Source organism: Drosophila pseudoobscura, chromosome X (assembly GCF_009870125.1).
Source record: "Drosophila pseudoobscura strain MV-25-SWS-2005 chromosome X, UCI_Dpse_MV25, whole genome shotgun sequence".
Taxonomy (NCBI): Eukaryota; Metazoa; Arthropoda; class Insecta; order Diptera; family Drosophilidae; genus Drosophila; species Drosophila pseudoobscura.
Genome location: NC_046683.1, coordinates 41,356,208 through 41,381,561, shown reverse-complemented (window position 1 = coordinate 41,381,561; position 25,354 = coordinate 41,356,208). Strand labels below are relative to the sequence as shown.

General features: G+C 49.3%; 1 protein-coding gene across 4 annotated transcripts in view; it reads right to left on the bottom strand.

Annotated features, from left to right (window-relative positions):
• Positions 1-25,354, bottom strand: part of bi (T-box transcription factor bifid) — a 64,552-nt gene that overhangs the window by 24,587 nt on the left and 14,611 nt on the right. For 2 of the 4 annotated variants that reach the window (XM_033382032.1, XM_033382033.1), the window contains exons 2-3: positions 12,579-12,692; positions 12,322-12,484 (exon numbers count right to left, since the gene is read on the bottom strand). In XM_033382032.1, coding sequence (XP_033237923.1) covers positions 12,322-12,484; positions 12,579-12,692 — 277 coding nt within the window. The remainder of the gene's footprint in view (positions 1-12,321; positions 12,485-12,578; positions 12,693-25,354) is intronic. The other 2 variants (XM_033382034.1, XM_033382035.1) reach the window with 1 other exon arrangement.

The window sequence follows — 25,354 nt, the reverse complement described above, 5'->3', positions numbered from 1 at the left end:
GCCCCCGTCCCCCCACATATCGAAAATTGTTTGACAAACAGAGAATCATTATCCTTATCCATGTCCTTGTCCCTGGCAAATAAGCCCCAACAGAACAAAACGATACCTACATCGATATGGGTATGGGTTGGAATGGATCTATGGATTCCAGGCCGAGAAGCGATCCCTGGACTGCAAGATCTTCATACTGAATAGGACACACACTGAAAGATCCATTGATTTGGGATCAATCTGTGCACACAGCACACACAGAAAAAAAGCCCATAGATCAAGCGATCCATTTAATTCCGAACAAATAAACTGTTTCTGATTCGATGTGAATGATTTTTGCGGGATGTGAATGTGGTTTTGTATTTTTAGCAGTGATCGAATCGGGGGAAAACATTTTCGAGGATTGCGTGACTCAGGTTCGGAATCGGGCTCCGTTCCTCCTCGTGCCCGTCGGGAATCACCAAAAATGTGCAGCGGTGGGGGTGGAGGCGGAGGCGGAGGCGGGGGGCCACTGGCGCGCCACTAACTGGTCGATTTCATTGGAATGATGGCCAATGGATCGGTTGGATCGGTCGGATCGGTCGGATCCGGCGGCTACGTGTCACAAATTATTAATAATCTATAATAAAAAGTATAATTTCATTTAATAATGAGACGCGTGTAGAAATGTTTTTCTCCGGCAGGATCCTCCAGAGCCCCCTGTCCCCTGTCCCCCCTCCACCGCCGTTCGACTGAGAATTTTTCATTTAATAAATCATCGAAAAAATGAAGTTGCCGACGCAGACGCATACTAATTTTTATTCCTCATCGACTCTTGGGTTTCATTTGGGTTCTGTTTAATTTTTGGTTTCTTTTTGTCAGTTTTTTTGGTTCGGTTCGGTTTGGTTTGGTTTGGTTTGGTGGTTGGCCACGTTGCGCCCATTTTGTGGGCTCTCCTTCGACGGCGACTGGCGCCAGGGCCCATCTAGACAGGAGAGGGGCAGTGGCACTACCAGTGGCAGTGGCAGGCGTTGCATGTGCTGGGCCTCCACCTCACAATCGTTTGGTAGTTAAATTTTTGTTGCTTTTCCAACGTGACGCCTGTCAGCTGCCATTTCAGACATCTCAGGGAGAGTGGCAACAGAGAGAGAGAACGACAAAGAGGGAGGCAGAGTGAGAGAGAGAGAGAGCCATGGCCGAGACAATTAAATGCCTAATTTTCTATTCCCCTCTGTCCCCCCACCCGTTGCGTGGCCTGGCGTTTGTTTTTCCAAATAATTCATTAATATTTTTCTGTTACTGTATATTTTTCTTCTCGTTTTTCTCTTTTTCTTTTTCTCTTTTTTTTGTGGGTAATTATGACGAGCGGCGCTTGGCTGCCTGAGTTGCATGTGCAATGTGCCACATTGTTGCTGCTGCTGCTGCTGCCGCTACCAGATACCCCCGCAGATGGAAAGCAGAAAAGAGTGGGCGGTCTGGGTGGGCGGGTGGCCATTTCATGCGCTTTTCTTCTGGCTAAGAGCGATCATCCATCAGCAGCAACAGCTCTTCCCATATGCTGCCTACAGAGAGAGAAAAACTCTAGAGATGAAGAAGAACCCATTCAAGTGGTTTCAGAAACGTTTGATCTTGGATCCTGCAAGAGGATTATGTGGATTTTTCAGTCAATAAATCGTTTGGACACTGTTCTTAATGGAACATTCGAATGGAACACATGGAAAAGGAAAGTTCTTTCCATTATCCATTGAAATCTAGAGACTTTCTGCTCTCTCTCTCTGCTTAAAGGGTTCTCCTCTTTCCTAATATCCCTTCTTTAAATGTTATTTTTCTCGCATTTAGATATCGTATAGTTTTCATTTCATTTAAATTTGTTTCGGTTCTTTTTCTCCAGTGCGCGGCACTCAAGCGGAGAGCCACTGCGCCACACGGCGCTGCCGATAATAAAACGAGGCCTATTATCTCTGTGTGTCCCCCTGCCACCGCGGCCCCGCCCACTGTGCAACGCCCTCGATCCGCAAAACGGTATAAGTATATAACTATATAGGTGCAGGCACTCGAACATATACATATATGGGCCCATTCATCTACTTCCAGAGACAGACGGCAGACGGCAGGTAGGGCGGACCGATCAGGGGGCACGGGAATTGGGTTCAAACTCTCGGACTGGAGAAGTGGACTAATTGCTCGGGGCATTGTTATTGATGAGTGGAGTGACCCCGGGAGAAATTATTATAAAGAATACACGTTATGCTCGGCGATCTGCTGTGCTCTGCTCTGCTCTGCTCTGCTCTGCTCTCTGCTCCATTTACCATCGACATCGACATAGACATCGATTAATTCAATTAATTATCGCACTAATAGTTTGTGCTACTCCTCCGTTCTCTCTCCTCTCTCCTGTGTTCTCTGTATCGTATCGCTTCTAATTATATGTACAATATATTCCCTTTTATGAGTGGATTCTCTCTCTCCCTCTCTCTCTCTCTCTTATGCAAATAACTGAATTTATTCCAGGAGCAAAAGCAAACGAGAAATGGAAATAGAAATAGATTTTCCCAGTGATTGACGCTTTGACAGAGACAACTTTGTTGTCAACACGCAAGAATCGTGTACCACCGACTACCGACTACCGACTACCGACTATATCCCCCCTACTACCCGACTACTATCCCCCAGCAACTATCAATCTATGACAAAGGCAGCCGTTAATGAGAGACAACACAGAATTTGCGTGTGCCACCGGTGCCCCGTGCCCCGTGCCCCCTGTTCTCATGGCTGTTGCTGTTGTGTTGCCAACTAAAGTTGTGGCCATAATTGTTGCCATACAATCTGGTTGAATGGTAATTGAATCAAAAAGCGAAACGCATTCACTGTATCCCCGAGATCCATAAAAGTGTCAAACTGCATTAGAAGCGGGGAGAGAGAGAGAGAGAGCCTGAGGGGGGGGAGACAACAGGTGACATCTGGTTAATGACTTTCACTCTGGCTATTTGCCCAGAAGCCAAACCAAAAGCCAAAAAGCCCCCTGAAAGGCAAAGACAGTGCCCCAGAGATAAGCCCCCCGACCGGGGGACAAACAGACAGAAAGCAAGGGACACAAAGAGAGAACGAGAGATAAAGAAAGAGACGGAGTGGCGATGGCGATGGCGATGGAGAAGAGAAAATAAAAGACTAGTCTGGGCAAACTTGGAGACTAAGTAAAGATCAACAAGTGCTGGAGAGTGGCGCCAAAGACAACACAAAAGATAGAATAGATATACGATAATATCTCACAAATAGAGATATAAACAGAGAGCAGAGAAGAGAGAACAATACTCGAACGAGATAAAAGATCAAAGCAGCAGCCAAATCGGTTGCAGATTGGGGGAATAGACTAGATAAAAGATAGGGAAAGATGAAAGCCAACTAAGAAGAAAAGAACCAGTGAAGAAGGGGCAAGATATGGCATAGAATAGCTGCGAAGAAGCAACGAAGAAGGCACGAAAGGAGACGACGTCCAAGGAGTACTAGAAAGTGATGATTACACGAAAGTCCAACCCAAAGAAAGGTTTCCAAAGTAGTCGTTTCTACAGAGTGAATGAGACGATTCAAGACATCTTCTGTATTCACTTCCACTCACAAACCAAGCAAGAGTCTCGGGGGGGTTTGGAAGGGGGCGCCATTGAGAACAAAAACCCCAAAAGAATAATGAAAGAGCATTCTGTAGATGTTTGCTCGCAAGGCACGACCCTATATCTTAGGTAGAACAGCAAGTGACATCCGAGATTAGTGGCAGGCGCCACATCGGAGGAGGCCAGGCCACTTCCGTTTGCCTCATTCGAGTGTTGCAAGCCAAAGAGGCCCAAAGCCGAGGGAGCGGAGGGATGCAGACAAGTCAAACATATTTGCGAATGAACAAATATCTTAAATTCAAATAGAAACAAAGGCAAACACAAACAAAAGCTGAAGCTGGAGCTGGAACGAGAGAGATAGCCGCAGAGTGAGACCTGAGATTGAGATTGAGATGCGATCCGATGCGATGCGATGCGATGCTGCGAGATTGAGACTGAAGACTGAAGACTGAGTTGGGGGCAAACATTTGAATACCAATAGAAATTTACAAAATGTGGTAGCATATTTGAGGTGTTTAACTGTCACCTAAGACTTAGGCAGCAGTCAGCAGGCAGATAAGGCAGAAGCACAGCAGCACAGAAGACAAAAGACGGACAGCAGCCAAACACAGCGACAGAGGCAGATTCCGATACGAGCCAAGGCAAGAGGCGCTTGGCCGGGGCAAACAAAGGCACAAACGAACACTGAAAGGAGGGTAAGCTCGAAGCCACGCATACCCTGCATCATCATGCCCTCACAGCGAGGGAGAAGAGAGACAGGGCGATCAAAGAGGGGTAGCAGCGAGTCGATTCGAGACGAGTCGAGTCGAGTGTCTAGATAGTCGCGTTTAGAAATCTATTTGATGGGCAAATATTTATTGCACTTCCGTTACATCGCATCGCATCGCATCCACCCTCCTCCGCCTCTGCGGAAATCCAAGTCAAGCTTGTCTGTTTGCCTTGGCCTAATGGAAACTCTCTGCCAGCAGTTGTTGCTCTTCATCTTCATCTCCAGCACACCGCAGACCCCTGACCCATCGCCAGGCACAGGCCGGCGGGGGGGGTGTGGCTGGGGTGCAGGCACCCTTCCGTACGGCCCACTTCCTGATCTCCTTTTTGGCAACAATGGCCTAACAATAGGATTTCTTTTTGCTTTTGATTGGGGGGCAGGGGGGCGGGGGGCAGGACAGCAGCTGGCGCTGCTCACTTGGATTTTTGTTGGGTGTATCCTGACAACGAATCGAGATGAAAAACGCTTAATCGCTCCACACGCACACGCACACAGGAGAGGAGAGGAGAGGAGAGGAGAGGAGAGGCGAGGACAAGACAGGACACAGCATGTGTGCCCCCGTCCCGGTGCGGTGCGGTGCGGTGCGAGAGGAAAAGACATTGTCCTCTCCCATCATAAATTTGTCTTCAGCTGTCGTCGTTCGCCCTTAATTTCTAAGCATTTGTTTAGACATGAGACATGGGAGCTGGAGAGGAGACTGCGGCGGAGACTGAGACTGAGAGACTGCTTTGTGGTTGCTGCACAGCAGGAGACGCCCCACGCGGAATGCAGCCCGCGTCAAATGCGGCGTATGAGCAATCTGCCCCCAAAAGTCGATAGAGAGAGAGAGCGAGAGGGAGAGAGAGAGATGACAAAACCGCAAACAAAAGGATAAAGGAAAAGAGAGTGGGCGTGGGTCTAGTTAATGATGTTGTTCCGAGATCCGAGAGAACAAAACCCGAACCCAAACGAGTGGATGCTCCTTTTTTCCATGCGGTTCTTATGAGTCTTAGGAGTCACCTCAGGACCTCAGGAGATTGCGATTCCCATCGCTGATCCTCAGTTCAGAGCGAGTCAAGCGCATTTAAGGACATTAGCCGGGACCTCATTCGCAGGATGATCTTGTTTCTGCGGTTCGGTTCCCATCTGATCCGATCCGATCCCATCTGTAGTCTGTTGTCTGTAGGAAGAGGCGCGGCAGCAACTAATCATCAAGGGGATTATCTGCCATTGAGATCCCGAGGCCTGACTTCTCTGCTTTGTTGCCGGCTGCTAATGAGACCCGAAGAATAGGTGCCTCCTTCGGTAGGGGAATCCCTTGGGGATTTTCGAAGCTAGAATGAAGGAAAACTTTGACAACAAAACCCCATCCTTAAAGCCTTTCTCTGGGCGACTTTAAGTCTTTCGTTGGTCCCAGTTTCCGTTTCAGTTTCAGTTCTAGACCCAGACCCAGACCCCAGGCATCGCTCAAGAATGTGACCTGAAACGTAGCTCCGGGAAAGTCCTTAGACTGCCATGCAAATTTCTCTCTATCCCCTACTACTGTCCTTGCTCCTGGCTCCTGGCTTCTGTTTCGTTATTTCTTTCTGTTTCTTTCCGTTTGTGTGTTTCTGTTTTCCGTTTGTTATTTGGTCTCGAGACTTCATTTGAATATTAAAAAATTCCAAAACACAAAATGGAATTTTTATTTGCGATATTTTGTCGCACCTCAGCGACAACGTACTTGCCACCTCGTCAACGTCAGCGTCAACGTTCGAGCCACCCCGCAGTAGCGCTGAAGTAGAGTCGAGGACGGAGAACGGGGACGGGAACGGGGACGGGGACGAGGACATGGACGTGGGACACAGGACGGATCTTGGGTTTAATTTAACATAAAAGCGCGTTCGCCATTAGGCGCTTAAACAACCCCCTCCGTGGCAGTGGCTGTGTGGCAGTGGCACTGTGGCAGTGGCAGGGGCGTTTTTTCCACACTGGAAATTTATGAGGCATGCTCAGGTTTTTATTAGATTTTAACTAGGCCTGGCGCCAGGCCCTTCTCTCCTCTCCCGCCTCTCGGGGGCCCAGTTCAAGGTTCTGTGGGCTGGGCTGGGCCCCAGAGTCAAACGTGCCAAAAACATTAAATATGTTAATTAGTTTCAACGCCCAACCCCGCCACCCCGCCAGCCCCCTCCACACCCCACTAACCACACTGACCTCCTGCCCTGCACCGAATCAGGCGGCGGCACAAGGCAAAACTAAATGTTCCACCAAAAATTTGTAAGCGCCTAAGCGGGTTGACAAAACACACACAGAAAAAAACAGAAAAAGCAGAGAAACAGAGAAAAAAGCGAACTCTGACCCGTCGTCTGGTTTTTCGGTAAGTGCCGCTGGTCACGTTAGGGCCTTAACTCCGATCTGAATCCGAAATCCAAGAGTAATATGCTAATGTCGCCCCCCACACGCCGCTCCGCCCCTGGGAGCCGACCTCCGGGAGGTGTCCTCGTGCCTCAGTTGCGCCACAGAATTGGTTGAATTGGTTGCTGGCATTTGGCTTTATCTGCTTGTAACGGACTGTCGGCAATTGAGTCCAACACTTGACCAGGCTCCCCCGATAAACGGGGATATGGAAAGAGAGGACGTTTGGACATTTTGGCCCCTCAAATTATGGAAACTATCCATCTAGAAAGAAGATTCCCCCGTAATTGTCATCTGCTGGAGAACCTGCCAAAGAATCTCCAAGGGATTGGAGCTCGGACTCTTTGCTCGTAGTCCACAAAAAATCATCTTGCATACGTTAATTTGTTGGAATTTCAGGCTATCATAAGCCCGGAGAAAATGCTTTTCCAATCACAGAACTTTCCCACTCCCCAAGTCGCCATTTATTCCCCCCCTCCCACCGTCCCATGTCCCCCATCACCATCCTCCATTCTCGATTCTGAGTTACGCCCTCGAGCAAATTGCGTGTGGCTTCCATCAGTGGGAATGATTGATGGGTCTCGTCTGGTCTGCGTGGAGCATCTGAAATTGCGTACCAGACGAGTTCCACTGCCACTTCCACTTCCAGAAAGAGAGAGAGAGAGAGAGCGATCCCAGAACGGGGTAGAGTAGAGTAGAGGCACAGCTGTTGCGAAAACTTTTGCCTCCTGCCTCATGCGGTTTGTGTCCCAGTTCACCCGATCCATAGGTGGCTCCTTTCACTCGGAATCAACAGCAGCAGCAACGGCAGCAGAAGGCCTAATCTATCCAACGGAAAGTTGATCGCAACTGATAGCCAGCCATTCAGCTAGTCAGCCGTCGCAGCCATTGATACCCTTTGCACTCCTCCATCTCCATTTCCATCTACCACTTCCATCTATGTATGAGCCTCTCCCTGGGATCTGGGATCTCGGATCTGGTATCGGTCCGCTGTTGATGATGGCATGATGTATGTCTGGGTATTGGTATGGGACAGGGGTAAGGGGTATGGGATATGGAACAGGGGTCTGAGTGCGTGCCTCATGATATGGGCGGGAGATAGCGAGCACCGCAGCGCCGCAATTGATGGCATTAGGCATTAGATAAGAAATCAGACATTTATGGGCACAAAAGGCGAACGGAGCGGCGCGGTACCAGACGGCATTTGTGGTTGCAACAGCAACAGCAACGGCAACAGCAGCAGCAACATCATCATCAAGCAGGGATATTCCTTCCTATCGGCGAGCAGGAGCATCCTCATTAATGGCTTAGGGGTTGGAGGTACTTCCTCTAAGGGTTGCAGTAGCAGCAGCAGCAGACGCAGCCAGGGACCTTCTAGTGCACTTTCGTGTGCCGAAAAACAGACGAAAATTCAAATGAGCCCTCAATGGAGGTTCTAGAGATTCAAACAGCCACCTAGATCTTACCTAATTGGTTGCTCAATGGACGGGAGCACTTCAGAATGAATCGTCTTTAATTCGAAACCCTCTCTCACACGAGCCAAGATGGGGACCTGGGCTGGGGCTGGCGCTGTCAACTTCAAAAGAGCCTTTCAAATGGTATTTTAAGCAACACCTAGGGCCGAAAGGGAACACAAATCTACCTGAAGCAGGACACAGACCAGAGAACAGAGACCAGACACCAGAGACGGGCGAGCGACTATCGCAGACAAATTGGCCATATCCCATAACCCACATGGACAGACAGACAGAGAGACACACGTGCAAAGGCCGCCTTTGATTTTCTAAGCGAATTGTTTCAAGAAAACCCACAGAGAACGCACCAGAAAACCGGAGTACGAACCGTCCCGGGGCAGGATGACAATGTCTAAAAGGATGAGAACGAGAATGAGGAAGGTTAAGAGGACGAACCCGAAAAGGCTTGCCAGCAGGACACACACGAACAGAGAGAAAGAGAGAGAGGGAGACATGTGCTTCAATTAATTTGATTTGCGTCCGGGAAGGGGTCCGTGGCCGGGGCCGGGGTCCGGGGTCCAGAGTTGAGTCCCGGAGTCTCGAGTCCGGAAACGGGAACTCCACTTCACTTTATTTTGTCAACCCATTTCGAATTTTTTTCGCTTCGTCTGATGCTGCTGCTGCTGCTGCTCGAGACCACTTGGGCATGCCTCAATGGTCACAGAAGATGGCCAACTATGCTTTGAACTATGATGAAACTAATGGCAGCAGACGTTGCCGCTGACGGCCGGGCCCCCAATTCCCCCTCCCCGAACCTCGACCTCAACGAAGAGAACATTATGCCTCACTAAGCACTCCCTGCCTTTCCCTCCCTGGCGAGTGCGGGGGCAAACTCTGGTTGTGGGCCTCATTCGTGGGCTGTCATTCAGCTAATTGGCAAAAAGTGTCCCGAACTTCAGTTGCAACAATTAAACGCATTGGGCAACACCTAGCTGCCACAGCCGCCTCGCTCTGGCCTCTGGCCTGTGCCTTTTGTGGGCAGGAGCAGGGGCAGCGGCATGGGCAGGAGCAGGAGCAGGAGGACGAGGACCCACCCCTTTTCGGGCTGGTTCATCATTAAACCGCATTAGGGGGTTGCTTTGGCCGCAACATGGCCGACTAACACGCACACTCTGGCAGAGACAAAGACAGAGAGAGAGGGAGGGATTGAGTGAGAAAGACAGAGAGAGGCCCACCGACCGACCGACCGACCGACCGACCGCTACAAAAAGGGGGCGTTTAAAAACGCGCGCGCGTTTTTTGCCGCGCTAAGTGCATTTCAATGTACGAGAAAAGCCGCTTCCGTTTCCGTACCGCTTTGGGGCAAGATACCCAAGTAGTACGACAAAAAGAAAGGAATGCCACAACGGGGAGTGTCGAAGCCTGGAATACCCTCAAAGAACCAACTAATAGAAATACCTAAAAGAAAGAAAATGAACTAAAGGTAGCCTATGAAAAAAAGCAGGATCTAAAAGGATTGCCACGATCTTGGAGCTTCCAACCGATAAGCCGCTCTTCCCATTCTAGGGTATTCATCGAACAACGACGAGTACATTCGTGGGTACTCCTTGTCACAATTATGGGTTTTATGGGCTCTAGAATCGACGACTTTCTGTTGTTTTGACACGCAGCCAGCGAGCGCGGGCTGACCCCTCTCTGACCGCAAAAAGTGTTAAATTATAGACTTTGATTCTCTAGTTCTCTATCACATGGTTATTATATGATTATAACGCTTTTGAGAGCCTGCACAGCTGTGGCTTAGACCTCGGACCCCGTACCCACTCCTACAACGCCCCGTGCCCCGTGCCCCGTCCCCACCCCCAGCCGCCGGCAAAGGAGCCAGCCCAACGAAGGGGGTGTACGGGTACCAGCACCGGCACCACACGCAGCGTCGGCGTTTTGGGCGTTTGAACTAAGCGAAATTAATGGCCAACACAGGCTACTTAGCAGAGGCCCACGCACACAGGGAACAGGGAACAGGGTACCCAGGGAACCCAGGGAACCAGGAGATGGAGCCCTTGTTCGCTGTGCGATTTATGACTTGGCATGCAAAACAGAGAGAGAGAGAGAGAGAGAGATAGAGAGACTGAGACTGAGAGAGAGATGGAGAGGAAAAGCACACAGTACAGTGAGAAGGCGGAGCACACCAGACATGACAAAAAGAGCTGCATGGCGCCCGCCAGCGTTGCCCCATCATCATGATGATGATCATAACCATGATCATCATCCCCAAGTCGCATGATCGTCATGATCCTCATCGTAGGCAAACGAGTCACAACGGGTGGCCCCAGTCCGGGTCCGGGTCCGGGGCCCCCGGGACTCTCTGGGGTCTGATCAATAAAAATGAAAATTTGCCCAGCAGTTGATGAAATTTACGCGATCGGCGTCGGCACAACTACAAAGTCAAAAGCGGCCTTGGAAGCGCGGCCATCAAATGAAAAGTCCACCGACAATTTGCTTGGCGCCCAGCCCTGGCACCCTGCACCCCACCCTGCAACCCCTATCCAGGGGCTTATCCAACGACTTGGCTTGGCCGTCGTGGTCCTCCACCTCCTCCACCTCCTCCCCTCCTACATGCGTGTGAGAAGTTTTAGATAAGCGCGGCGCTTCGCTGCAGAATACTTCAAAGTGCAGGCCCGGACAGCGACTGGGACTGGGACCCGAGTCGCCTCGCGTAGCGTCGCGTCGCATCGCGGATGCCATGCAAATTTACGTTGATAAGAAAGAAGGGGATGTGGCAGTGGCTGTGGCAGGGGGTTAGACGGGGGCCCAAATGGGCAAGTGGCCACCGCTGACAGATTGCAAATGGAGCGAGCGGTGGCAGGAGGAGGATGCCCGCACTCGCACTCGCATTTGAAGTGGAAGCCAAAGCCAAAGCCAGTCGCTTGTCGCTTGTCGGCTGTCGAGTGTTAGGTGCCGCCCAACACACTGCCGTTGCCGTTGCTGTTGCTGTGGCCGTCGTCGCAGCTGCTTTGATATGGGGGATATATGTAGATAAAGTTTGCTTTGATGTTCGCTGCTCGATTGGATCAGCGGATCAGGGGATCAGCGGATCAGTTAGGTGCCTTTGAATAACTCCGCAACGACACGCCGAATCGCGCTGATGGAAAGGCAGACGTTAGATAGCCATTTCCTTTTTGCGCAGCACACGAATCTTCCCATCTGCGAGATCCATGGGATCCCCGATCATCCAAGATATACGATGGCTCCGAATTCCATTTTTCTATTGCTTCAAATTGACTCCGGCAAGGAAAGTCCCACCCGCTTCGAACCAGCACTCAGAAACTCAATTTTAAAGATTCCGAATTTACTCCGAATCACTCCGAATTTACTAACTATAAGAAACTTCATGTAACCTTCACAATATTTAATATTTTCATATTTTACAAAAAATTACTCTTAACCGACTCCGAAAATAGTGAAATACCCCAACAACTACGAAATGGTTATTTTTCCATCATAAATTAAATTGGAATGTCTCGAAAATTTTCTCCGAATCAACTCCGAAAACTCAGAATTTAATAACTGTTAGAATTTCTCCTAATCGACTCCGAAAATAATGAAATACGCGAAAAGCTTTCCAATGATTTTCCATCCTACATCATAAAATCAATTTGAATGACTCCGAGTTTACTCCTAAACAATTGGAAAAATATCAAAATGCCCCAAAAACTATGAACTGGTAATTTTTTATCAGAATACACAATTTTAATGACTCCGAATTTACCGTTCATTTACTACTTGTCCCTTCCTAAAAACTCCTAATGTGGCAACAATCAGCCTTTACTCCGAAAATAGGGAATACTCAGAATATAATAGTAAAACAGATGGAAACAGTCAATTTATTCTATCTTCATTTACCATTGTCCCCTAGTACATTGCCAACCTTGAAAATGTATGAAAATCACTCCGAACTTACTCCGAAAACAGAAAAAAGCGAAGAAAAACTACACATCTCGATGAGGGAAAGATGAAAAACATAGCAGAATATTCGTTGGCATCGTTTTGGGTTGTGTTGGGCGTACAGCAATTGTACGATTTGTATATGTGGCATATGTGGTATTAATAGTATCTTAGATAACTAATGCGGTAAACAAAGAAGACGTACAGTACTTACAAATCCATGTTTATCACTAATATTGTTGGTCAATTTTAATTTGTGAAAGGAAACAACTTTCTGCATCCATTGCTCACCCGTTGTGGGCGAATCTGGATGGATATACATGCGTTTTGGCATCTCCGGATCCGCCTTGCCGGCCACCATCCAGCGACTGCAACAGAGGGGAAGAGACGGAAACGAAAGACCGACAAAATTATTACATTCCAATGGCAGGCGGCAGGAGGATGATCCTTTCCCAGACTTACCTATTATGAAATTTATAACGATAATCGTCCGCCGCAACGATATCCAGTAGCAAGATGTATTTAGCCTTGGCGTCCAGTCCCGAAACACGAAATTTCATTTGCGGGAACATTTGTCTGCGAACGAAGAAGCGAAAATGTGGGATTAGATTAGGAGTCGACTCTTGTGGTGTGGTTCTGCGTGGTTCAGTGTGGTTCGGTGTGGTTCGGTGCGGTTCGGGGGCCTGGTAATCAAATAAAACATTAATCAGTGCGGCATATAAAGCCTAAATGCTGCAACGGTTTGATGCTTTCGGTTCTGTTTTGCTTGGTTTGGTTCTCAGGGGCCCACCGCCGGGCAAGATCAGGACCAGTCCTCAGTTCCCAGTCCCCAGTGCCCTGACGGTACCCCTCGCTAACCACACACACATACACACACACACACACGCACACAATCATCATCATCATCATCATCATTATCAGAGCCAGAGTCAAAGCCAAGCCAGATTCGGAGTCTCTCCAAGACTCCACTCGAGTCGACTCCAAGTCCCGGAGTCCCTGGCTAAGCAAACAAACCCAAACGTCGACCAGTCGGGGCCAGGTTATCAAGTGGCGCCAAGCCACAAATTGTTTCGACTTGCCTCTGCCTCTGCCTCCGCCTCCGCCTCGACTTGCCTTGCAACTCGAATTCAAATTGGCCAAAGCCAGAGAGAGAGAGAGCGCGCTCTGGGCTCTTGGCCCTGGTCTTGGCCGGGTTGATTAGCCATGTTGGTGGCAATGTGCAAACTCGAAAATTACATGGCCCCAGCCCAGAAGGGAACACACAGGCAGGCAGGCAGCCAGGCAACAGTCGATGTCGTGGACCATCCACCCAAAAAGGGACCCAGAGTCGCCGCTGCCGCTGCCGCTGCTGCTGCTGCTGCTGCTGCTGCACCCTCAATACACACACATATAAATATGAAAATTATAACTTTAAGTAGCAATCACTCAATCGCTGCGACTGCGACTGCGCCTCGTCCCCAGGTCCAGATACACGTCCACGTTCACAGCCACAGCCACAGCCACAGCCACGTCTGAGGCTACGGCTATGGCTCAGGTCCAAGCGCCTTCGTCTTCGCCTCATGAATCAAATTTAACGAACGTCTTGTTCATGTTCACAGATCATCATCAGCTGCGACTGCATTTTTGATAAAAAGAAGTAAAGAAAAGAGACAAAAAGAACCAACAAAAGGCGAGCCAGAGAGCCGGAGAGCCAGAGCCAGCGCCAGAGCCAGAACCAAGGCGAGAGCGGCTAACAAGCTGCTGACTGATGTCCGACTTGACTGACGGACTGACTGACTCGGGCTCGAGCTCGAGTCGAGGGATCCGATCGGGATCGGGATCGGAACCGAACGCGGCAGGGGAGGGGCAGGCGCAGGCCCAGGCCCAGGCCAAGTCGGAGGATGTTTCTATTTAGAGAAGAAGACTCTCTGCCCCTCTCTTTCTTTCTCTCTGGACTCTCGGACTGGGACCTGACTTGGGGCTGGGGGCTGGGGGACGGGGGACTTTGGACTGGGGCCCGGGCCCGGGCCTGCCTCTCGTCTGCCTTTTTCGACTGCAAATTATTTTTTATTTGCCAAGGAACCAAGGCACGTCTGTCTGCCAGCGAGGGCTTTGCTTGGGTTCTCTTCTTTTTTTTTTTCGTTTTTCGTTTTTGCGGATACTCTCACGCGCGTGGGGTATATCCGCGAATGGGAATACGAGGTGCCCCGGTGCATGCCACAGATGCGAGTGCTCGTATATTCCATGGCTGCGATGAATCATTGCCACACGGAGGACCTTCTAACAGATCTTCTCGTCCTATTACTGCAGATGTGCAGTCAGTCCCCCACATTTGGAGCTTCAAGGAGGTGTTCTTTCTTCTTTTTTTTTTTTTGTTGCAGGACAGGGGGGTTCCTTCAAGGGTATTTAAGGCTTCGGCCCGCCTTCCCTCCGTTTGGGCTTGCTCTTTTTTTGTGTGTGTTTCGGTTTTTGTTTTTTCTTTTTTTGTTGCCTGTGTTGCTTTTGTTTTTGTGTGTTGTCTTAACTGAATAGCTCGTTAACATTATTGAGCACTTGGCGCCAGTTGTTGGCAGCTTGTTATGGCCGGGGCCCGGGTTTTGGGCCAGACCAGGCCAAGTCGCCAAGTCGCGCCATAGCCCCAAGCGAAACGAAGCCAAATGGAGCCAAAGACGGAGCCAAAGTCAGAGCCAGAGCCAGAGCCAGTCCTGGGCCACACCACACGCGCACAAAATATCTCTGGCTCTGGCTCTGGCTCTGACTCTGGCTGTGGCTTTTGGGGCTGGGAGCGTTCGGCGACTGCGCCAAATGTGCGATCCTCGCCTCGCCTCCCCTCCCCTCCCCCGCCCCTTACGCTCTGTGCTCGACAACAAAACGATTTGCTCTCGTTTGTGTTGGAGCCTCGTTGCTCCTGCTCAGGCTTCAGCATCAGCTTCATCTTCAGCTGCTGCTGCTGCTGCTGCTGCTGCTGCTGCTGCTGAGGGCTCTCTTTGGGCTGCAAGAGCTCTTGGGGCTGAGATTCAGGTTCGTGCAAATCGTTACGTGTAAAACTTGCACCTTTTGACCAGAGCGATGTTTGTTTTGCAGCTTCTTCTGGGGGTCCCACACACGCACACACCACACACACACACACACACACACACATTTTACGAACGGGAACGCGACTGCGGCTAATTCAATTTCCCCTCCATCAAGCTGGAACACCTCCCCACCCCGCCCCCTCGCTGCTTACCCCTCAACAACGGGGTGGAGCGGCGAATGGGGTTCCATGAGCCCATAATTAAGCCTAATTAAGCGCAGTGCGTTTGTGTCTACCCCTCTCTCCCTCCGTCTCTGTGATGTGTGTGTGTGTGTGTGTGTGTGTGTGCAAAGGTGTCGCTCAGTTGTCCTTCAGTGTCCTGGCCCTCTCGTACACTCGTCACTATTGGGGTTAATGGCTAATCAATTAGCCGGGGCCCCGCCGATGCCCGCAGTGGCAATGAAAATAAAATGCTCACCGATTGAGTTGTAATTGGGTTTTGTGCTCTTCCTCCGTTTATTCGCTCATTCAGGGACGGTACAGTGGCGCGGACTCGGACAGCCAGGACAGAGGAGTGGAAGAAAGCCTCAGACTGGCAAAGGAACATTGATCATTGATTAAAGGCAGAGCAAAACAGATCAACGGTTCGATGACGAAACAGGATAAATGAGCCCCAGATGGGCATCCTTTCTCCAAATTCTCCTATCGATTCCACTCGAGACGCACAAGCGATAATTGCAAAAGAACACAATTACATGTCGTGTGCATGATTCTCGACTCGAGCTGTACATCCTTCCGCTCAGATCAAGTTCCTCAAAAGGATGTCACATCCCGAATAGATCATCGACTGAAAGATGAGCTCCCAAAACATTCCAAGCCGATAGACAATCTCCAGCTGAGAATTGAGTTGTACAGTTGGAACAGGGGACATGGGACATGGGACACGAAAGGTCAGCCAGGGTACTTTTCGGTGGCCATGTAATCGATTAGGAGATTGCATCGGACGAGAGGAGAGGGCAGGTGGTGACATCTGTGTGTGTGTGTGAGCTCTCCGCCCTGTTATCGTGGCCGGGGGCTAAACGGCGTCTATTAACGCACCTGTGCGCCCTCCACTTCAATCGATACGACTGGACGGGGCACAGGGCAGGGCAGGGCAGTGCAGGGTCTGCCTTAGAAGCGTCAATGCATTATCTGATAGTCAATCAAACGACAGCAGCCCGACGAGGAAAAACATGAGAGAAGAGGAGATGCAGGCAATGGCAATGTCAACAGCGCGCCACAGCTGATCATCGCGATGATGATCGGAATTGGATGTAGGAATGGGAATGGGAATGGGTACAAAGCAGAAGGGCCAGAGGGACAGCAGAGGCACCGACACAACAAACCAAACAGAGGTCGATCGGTCCTTAGCTGTCCGTTCGTCTGTTTGGCTGTCCTCTGTCCTATCCCCCTGCCTGTCTGTGGGTTCTGTCCATCGCCAGGGGCTGGCTTGCAAAACGCCTGCATTCGTTGTCTTTGTCAACAAGGCGCGGGGATTAAAGTAGCACCTGCAGTTGTGTTGACCGAAAAGGAACCAAAAATGTAAGGGCTAGGGGTTGGGGCCCTACTGCCGCTGCCCCTACTGCCGCTGCCCCTGCTGCCCCTACTGCCGCTGCTGCTGTTGACAGTTCGCCTTTGTGACAACAAAATTGTTGTCGACTTTTTGTCGTTTTGTTGTTGCTGTTGTTGTTGTTTCGTTGGAGGAAACCGCTTTAATCTTTGGCCAAGTTTGTCAACACATTTGGCCATCTCTGGAGGATCTCTGGGACATGGATATGGGTGCATATTCAGCAGGCTTACATCATTTGCCTAGAAGGAGGAACATCTGTCAGTCGGTTGTTTTTTCTTCTTCTTTTTTTTGTATTATTTTGGGGACATTTCGATTGCATTTAATTTGAATTTTATTGAATGACAATTGCATGCAAATTATTGCCTTGCCGGTTCCTTCCTGAATTTTTGCATTTTACAGGAGCCTGGCAAATGGAAATGGGGAAACGGAGATCGATATGGGAGATGTGAGATGGGAAATAAACTTGTAGATGGATATTTGACAAATTTGTGGCGCACAGGCATACAGCTCTCTCGACCGCAGAAAAGGACAATGGGAACCTGCAAGGCAGCTGCATCATAAACGTTAATTACCCCTACAGAAAGGAGGAGATACTCGTATATTGTATGCATGAGAGGCAGAAGAGAAGATTGAGAGGATCGGGGGCAAATTAGTTAAACCAATAAACTGACAGGCGGAGGCCCAGGCAGAGACAGAGGCACAGGCAGGGGCACAAGCACAGGCCCAGACCCAGGCCCAGGACAGACTGGATATGCAATATATCAAGTCTATATAATAATAAAACAATTTATGAAGGCATAACAACTGCCCCAAGTCCTCAGTCCTCGTAAACTCCTCGGCCAACCTCTCCTTTGAGAGCTCCTTTGTGTGTGTGTCTCGGGCTGTCAGTTAGCGGGAACGCCCACTCTCTCGAAAGTGGCAGTGGAACTCGTTGTGGCCCAAAATGAATGGCCATGCCATTAAGCCGGGCCCAGACAAACATGCCAAGGCTCGCTCTCCAAGGGGCAAACAAAAGGATCAGATCAGATCAGTTTAGATCAGTGGGGGGAGCCCCCTCCCCCTCTGGGAGGGGGGAAAACTATCGCTTCTTACCGATAGTACTTCGAGCAATGAATAAATCAAATGTGGGAGATCGAGTGTAATTACGAAATAATTTGATCGCTTCATTTGGGAGCGTGAAACGAGCGAAACGAAAACGAATGCCGAAACGAAGCGAAGCCGAACCGAACAGCAGAGTAGAGTATCTCCCGATGCACCGACTTCTGGGGATCGGAAGGTATCAGAGTCTTGCCCCTCGGTATCCTTATCGGGTATAGCGCCCATAGATTACAGATTTGTGGCACTGTCATCGGGCATGATAACTCGCTCCCCTCGTCTCTCCCTCTATGTACCCATACCCATCCGTTTCAAGCCGTCCGAAAGGCTCTTCCGCACAAAAATTATATGAACTGAACCCGTTGACCTTGTCAACGATTAGAATACTCGGTATCCCAATACCCGAATACCCCAAACCCCAACAGTTTCCTCCATCCATTTACAAGTGCCGCTCTGCGCCGTGCTCTGTGTTCTGGGGCTCTGGGGCCTGCTCTGATCCGCTTGTTGTTCAACTTAATTGTTATGAATTGAAATGCAGTTGTCACGCAGATAAGGCGCCAGGGAGACGTGCTGTGGAGTGGGGCACTGGGTACTGGGCGCTGGGGAGGTTGGGGGTTCATCGGGGTTATGTTTTGAATATTCGGTCTCGGCTGACTCTTCGACTTTGGGTGTTGATTTATGTGGCATTCTGTGGCTGCTGTCCGAGGGGGAACGATGACAGCCGCAGAGTGCCTGATAATTATGGCTTTGCTTCCTCGTTACTGGAGGTGGCAACACTGCTCGTTAGGGCTGCACGAGCGATTAGAAACATTAAAGGGGGAAAAAGAGAGAGGATATTGGAGGTTTTTATAGCTTTAGTCACATAGTGCTCATGTTTCAGCGATATTCGCTCTGTGGAAAGTTGTCTCCTTCTTTCATTCAGTGGGTTCCTTGTCCTTCTTCCTGATCCGCTCTCTCCTTATGTTTGACCAATTCTGAAGGATACACCTGTGTTCCTTTGTTTTGCATTTATTTCGTCTCTCTGCCTCTCTCTCTCACTTCTGTCGTCTGTCATAATTGCTCATAATTGCGGACACACTCACACCCCCATACACACAAATTTGCGCCATTTTTCTTCTCTTTTTTTGCCCCAAAAAAAAAAACAAAAACATTTCGGTTGACGTCGCGTCGCCATCATTTTCGGTCAATTGACACAAACACACACACACACACATGCATATGCATATGCACATGCACAGCCCCTTCCCCCTCCCCCCTCGCAAAAGTTCTAACCATTCATATGTGCAGTCTTCTCCGCCGCTCACCCTTTGCCGCTGCCACTCCCTCTCCCTCTCCCACCAATACACCTGCCAGAGGTGTGCTTTTTTCGTGCTCTTTCGGCTGTTGCTGTCTCGCTTGCACGCTGCTCAGTCCACTGTGCCTGGGCCAGAGCGAGATGGCCTACACCCCCGCATGTGTGATTGTGTTGCTCTCCCTCCGCGCGGGTGTCTGTGTGTGTGCTGGCATTTTGCGCGAATTGCTTTTGTTATTTTTATTTGCTTTGTGCTTTGCTTAATTCCTCTGCTTGTTGTTTGTGTTTCTGTTTCTGTTTCTGTTTCATTCTCTCGCGCTGGTCAGTAGGACCGCCCATCTCTGTCTCTTGACATCCTCCCCCCCTCACCAAGGACCGACCGACCGACCGGTCATCGCCATCGCCTTTGCCTTTGCCTTTGCCAAAACTGTGTATCAATATTCGTACTAGTAGAGGCACTCCCAGAGAGCGCTCTCGCCAAAGTTGCTCAAAATCCAATAATCTGTAGAAAATATAGAAAATATACAATTTTCAAAGAGCAAAGGAAAGTGCGTTGCGATATTGCGATGCGAATGGCACTAAAAAAGCGTCGGTTCGGGTCGCGTCGGATCGGGTCGCGTCGGATCGCATCGGATCGGATCGGTACCATTCCAACACACTTGTCACGCCGCCAGCGATGGCAGCCCCTGCCTCGATTTGCATGCACAGCGCGGGAGGATCGTTCGGCATTGCTGAATATTTGTCCAGCTCAAATCCGATTTTGATTCGTCAGGGGCGTTCGCACACAGACTCGCATGCAGCTTACATGTGTACTGGTCTTTTTGTGGACACGTTTTTTCTGCTACTTGTGGCTCATTTGCATTCATTTATTAATAATTCGCCGTTTCCTCTGCCGCTCGCGGGGCGCTCGGGTCTCGCAGGGGCCTCGCATGGGCTTCGCGTCGCTTTGACTTTTTAATATGCACGCCGCTGGCCCTGCGCTCTGTGTGACTTTTCGCACAATAATCAAAGGCAGAAAAAGCAACAACAAATTACAATAAACAGCCGCAACAATTTATCAGCAATTTTTATTTCATTTGCCATTCAATTTGATGCACATGCAACGAATACTCGAGCGAAATAATAATAACAAAAAGAACGCAGGTAAATTTTCAAGCGAATTTATTGTAAATAAAAAAATAAGTTACATTTATGCAAATTGATTTAAATGACTGCCATTACAATCTCCACCGATTTTCCTCACTCGTTTTCCCCCCCAATTAACTTGAGCTGATGCTGAATCCGATCCTACGATACCTACGACAGCTATATTACTATCCCACATGTAAGTCCGATCTTTGACAAAGCAAAACCTCGTCTTAATTATAATTATATGAAGTTTTCAGTTGATTATCTTTCAGGAAACAACCAGTTCTCTCTCCCAGTGTCGCTGGGACTTAGAGGGTAGTCTCTATACCACCCCTATACCATCTCTATACCATCTCCATACCATCTCTATACCACCCCTATACCATCTCTATACCATCTCCATACCATCTCTATACCACCTCTATACCATCTCTATACCATCTCTATACCATCTCCATACCATCTCTATACCACCCCTATACCATCTCTATACCATCTCCATACCATCTCTATACCACCTCTATACCATCTCTATACCACCCCTATACCATCTCTATACCATCTCCATACCATCTCTATACCACCTCTATACCATCTCTATACCATCTCTATACCATCTCCATACCATCTCTATACCACCCCTATACCATCTCTATACCATCTCCATACCATCTCTATACCACCTCTATACCATCTCTATACCATCTCTATACCATCTCCATACCATCTCTATACCACCCCTATACCATCTCTATACCATCTCCATACCATCTCTATACCACCTCTATACCATCTCTATACCACCCCTATACCATCTCTATACCATCTCCATACCATCTCTATACCACCTCTATACCACCTCTATACCATCTCTATACCATCTCTATACTATCTCTATACCATCTCTATACCATCTCCATACCATCTCTATACCATCTTAATATCTTTTAGTATCTTTTAGTTCTCAGGTCCTTAACAAGTAAATCCATTGATTTATATACGGTAGGTTCTTCCGCCTGAATTCCTACGAAAGTCCCAACAAAACTTGTAATAAATATTGTCAATACACAAGGGCTAATATCCTCTGGAATGCGTCTTCAAACTCAATTAGGTTCTTAACCCATTGAGTTCCTGTGGCTCTCAGAGCCAGCGACGGTCTCAAGTTCTTTGGTCAAGATGCAACATTGGCCAAAGCGCTTGCCCCAAGTGGCAGGAACAGTGACAGTTGCCGGCAAGGGGAGGAAACAGAAGTTGGCAGCAGGATGCCCCATCCAAAAGTATCCGCAGGACCAGGCCCAGAGTTTGGTGTTAAATTATTTATGGCCAACTTTTAAATAGAGTTTTTTCTGGTGGCGCCTGTCGGGTGCTTCTTGGGGGTGGTAAAGAGAGGGACAGAGAGAGAACGTGCGGGGGGAAGGGGGATGAGCGGGACAGTTTGTCTTATTTTTAATTAAATTGTGCGTCAAATGTTTTGCAGTTCGTTGGTTTGCTTCGAGTGGTGTGGATGGTGCTGGACGGGTCGATGGGTGGTTGGATGAGTGCTTCGTTGGCTCTCTAGAAGGTGGGGGGAGGTGGTGGGGGGAGGTGGAGGGGGTGGGTGTGGGTGTGGGCGTGGCTTCTCTTGTCAATGTTTGCCTGCCAAAGTGTAAGTAATTTATGCGCATTTAGTGCTCAAGTGAGCTCAAAGCGAACGAATCTAAAGAAAGATGTTCTCAAGATGAATCTCCAGAAATCGGGGGGCCAAAGGAGAGTGCCTCGGAGTGGGGCAGGCGAGGGGGCTGCGTGGTCTGGAGTGGGCAAGGGCTATTGAATAGAAGTGGAAGCAACTCAGGCGAGATGGATTTTATTCAATTTTTGTCAGGCTTTTGAAGATGTCAAATCCGAGACTCCCAAAGTCCAGGCACATCACAGGCTCCCTCTTTCCCAGCGGGGCTTAGCACTGGAAGATATCTTCATGCCAAAACGTAAATGGGATATTTGTGGCATATTTCTGGTTTATTTTCCCATGTCTTGAGCCAATTTGGTAGATCTTTGGTATACTTTTAATATTTTATGGGATCTTTTACTGCCCAGAGCCACCTCTCTGCTCGTATCCGCCTTGCTGGGTAGTACAGTGAGTAATCGCATAAACCAACAGCAAATACAAATACAAATAAAGCGAGGCCCAAACCGAGACCAGACACGCCCCCCCAGCGCCCACGTTTAATGTCTAAATTATGGTGGAAGGCGCCATTAACGCGTTTCTGTTTGCTTTAGAGATCCACAAACACAGAGGGACAGAGAGACTGAGGGAGAGATCCTTGACGCGGTGGCGACCAGGACGATGATGAGCATCATCATCATCATCATCATCATGATTCGTGAGGTATGGATGGATGGATGGATGGATGGGGGGCCTGCAGTACAGTGATGGCCATGTTGATGCACACATCCGCACATCCGTTTAAAGCGATCGACAACGACTGGAGCTGGAGCTGGAGCCGGAGCTGAAACTTGGAACTTGCGACTGGCACTGGGATGTGAATGTGGATGTGGATGTGGATGTGGACGTGGCCGCGGCTAATAACAGTCATCACACACGTCAGACACTCATAAATCCTCAGAGTCAACAAGGCGAAGAAGGCACGTAACGAGGCCTAGGCGAAGCCAGTTCTCAATGGAGAGGGATCGATCGCCTGTACAGGGCAGGGCAGAGCAGGGCAGGGCTGTGCAGGGCAGGGCAGGGAGAGGAGAAACAATCAGATTCTAAACGAGCTGCGTTTAAATGTTGTTAACATCACCAACAAGCGGCCAACAGACAACAGTCCGGGATGGGACAGAGACAGGGCCAAGAGGAACAGCAACAGGAACAGGAACAGAGAGCCAGGGATCGCGGCCTCAGCTCGGATCAGGCATTTCTAATGTGTCCCACACACGGCGAACACTCCAATCCATTCCAATCCAATCCAAACTGAAACCAAAACCAAGCCACTCTTCCGTCCTCGTCATCGACAACAAGACTGCAACTTGTTTCAGCCCACAGCCAAGCAGCACTCACTCACACACGACCAACCGACCAGGGCTGGTAAGGAGAGGCCTGCGCCTGCCTACCTGTGGCCCAGGCCCAGGCAGAGGCAGAGGCAGAGGCACAGGCACAGGCTGTGGCTGCCTCCATTCATGGGTGGTGCAGAGTGCCGGAGCACAACGCATGTTTATATAATTCTTATTTATGATCGAACAGCGATAAATTCGAATTCACATTCAGACATTCGAGTACCCTGTGCGCCAGCAGGCAGGGTATCCACGATTTTGAGCAGCAGTTTGTCCAGAACAGATGGCTCTGTATCGGAAAGTTACATTTACAAAAGATATCTGGGCTCCTGCCATCACTTGAAGTATTTGTACTCATAAGTGCTGCTCCTTGGTTGGGTATTTGATGCTTCGTTACCCAAAAGACATGCCTGCCTTTATGGCTTCCTTTGTTTTATTGTTTTTCATTTGTGGGTTTTAATAAATCAAATCAACACGATTCGCAGAAACCTCCTCCTCCAACTGCTGTGCTCTGATAAGCCAACACATCCCGAATACCGAATACAGAATCCCGAAAATCCCCCAAGGAGAATCTCTCCTTGTGGATCTCCTGTTCACCTGTTCCGCGACTGTTTGCTGGGACTTCCTCCCTGCTGCTTGCTGTTTGGTGGCTTGGTGGCTTGGTGGCTTGCCATTGCTTCGGGCTGTGTTCCGTTCTCCCCATCCAGTCAGAGATTTGGGAGCCATGATCTTTGAATCGCAGACTGCTGTCGAAGGAATTTGCTTAAAGACCTTAACCTCTAAGGAGCTTGCTTTGTGTTTTTTCCATTGACTTTGTACATGGAAAAAGACTTGGAAAACGCTCTAGAGCTTCTATAACTTTGGGAATATCTGTCATGTGCTCTCGTAAGGCGTCTGTGGAGTCGAGAACCTAAGGATCTGATCAGAACTTTCATCAGTTTGCTTGGTATTCTTCATTCTTTCACCAAAGTTCCCCCGAGAGGTTCTCTTCTTGAAGACCTTTTTCCATACTTGCGATAGCGATCGCCGTTCTAGAATGGGAATTCTTTTGTGGCGCTTTCGAAAGTTCGTGGAGGACATTGCGTGTTTGTCGATGGATGGCCCTGGCGTCAGTTGTACTCAAGGACTCCGTGCCGATGCCGAAGCCTCTGCTCTGACCGATGGCTGTCATAAGACCAAAAAAGGACCCAGGGCCCCGCATCCCATACGCATATTTCTGCGGTCGACCGAAAGCGACAAGAGGGAACGACATGAGGAACAAACAGAAACTTACAACTGCTGCCGTTTTTTTTTTTTGTTTCTGCTGCCTTTTCTCTCTTTCTCTCTTGGTTTGCGTGTCTCTTTCTCTCTCTCTCTCTCTCTGTGGACTCTTTCTTGCCTGGAGCAAAAGTCTACAAAAGGTGTTGACCAAACAACAACAGCAGCAGCAGCAAGAAGGGGCACTGGGTACACGCGTCTTAACAAGAACAACAGCAGCAGCAGCAGCAGCAACGGCAACGGCAACGGCAACGGCAGTGGCCAAAAGAAGAAGAAGGAGGAGGAAGAGTAGGAGCCAAGAGACTCTTGGCCAAGATGCGAGAGGCTCTTGAGCGCATATAAAAAACGTTATAAATAACACGCTCGAGCATTTAACGCGCCAAACATGTGTTCCACTGTCCAATTTGTGGTATGTTTACCTTTCGTCAGGTCCGAAAAGGGCCCTGGGACAGAGCTGTGGCAGGACAGGGACGTGGTCCGAAGAAGGGGTCGGTCGACGCAGTGATCGCGAGAGCTTGCGAAAGCTTGGCCTCGAACGAAAGCTTTGCTTGGGCAACAGCTGATTGACGCGAATGATAAGAGGCTGAAGGGGAGGGTCAGCCGAAAAGGAAATGAGAGAAAAAGGAGTGCACAAGGAGAAGGCGGAAAAGCAGGAGAGAAGAAAGCGAAAGAAGCTTCGATCGGATCCACAAAAGCCCAGCGGCTCAGGATGATAATAAAACGCAGATACAAACGACACTGGACAAGTGGCTGTGTGGCAGTGTGGCAGGGGCACAGATCAAGGGAAAGCAGAAAAGGGACACACAGAAAACAAACAGATGAACAGAAGAGTT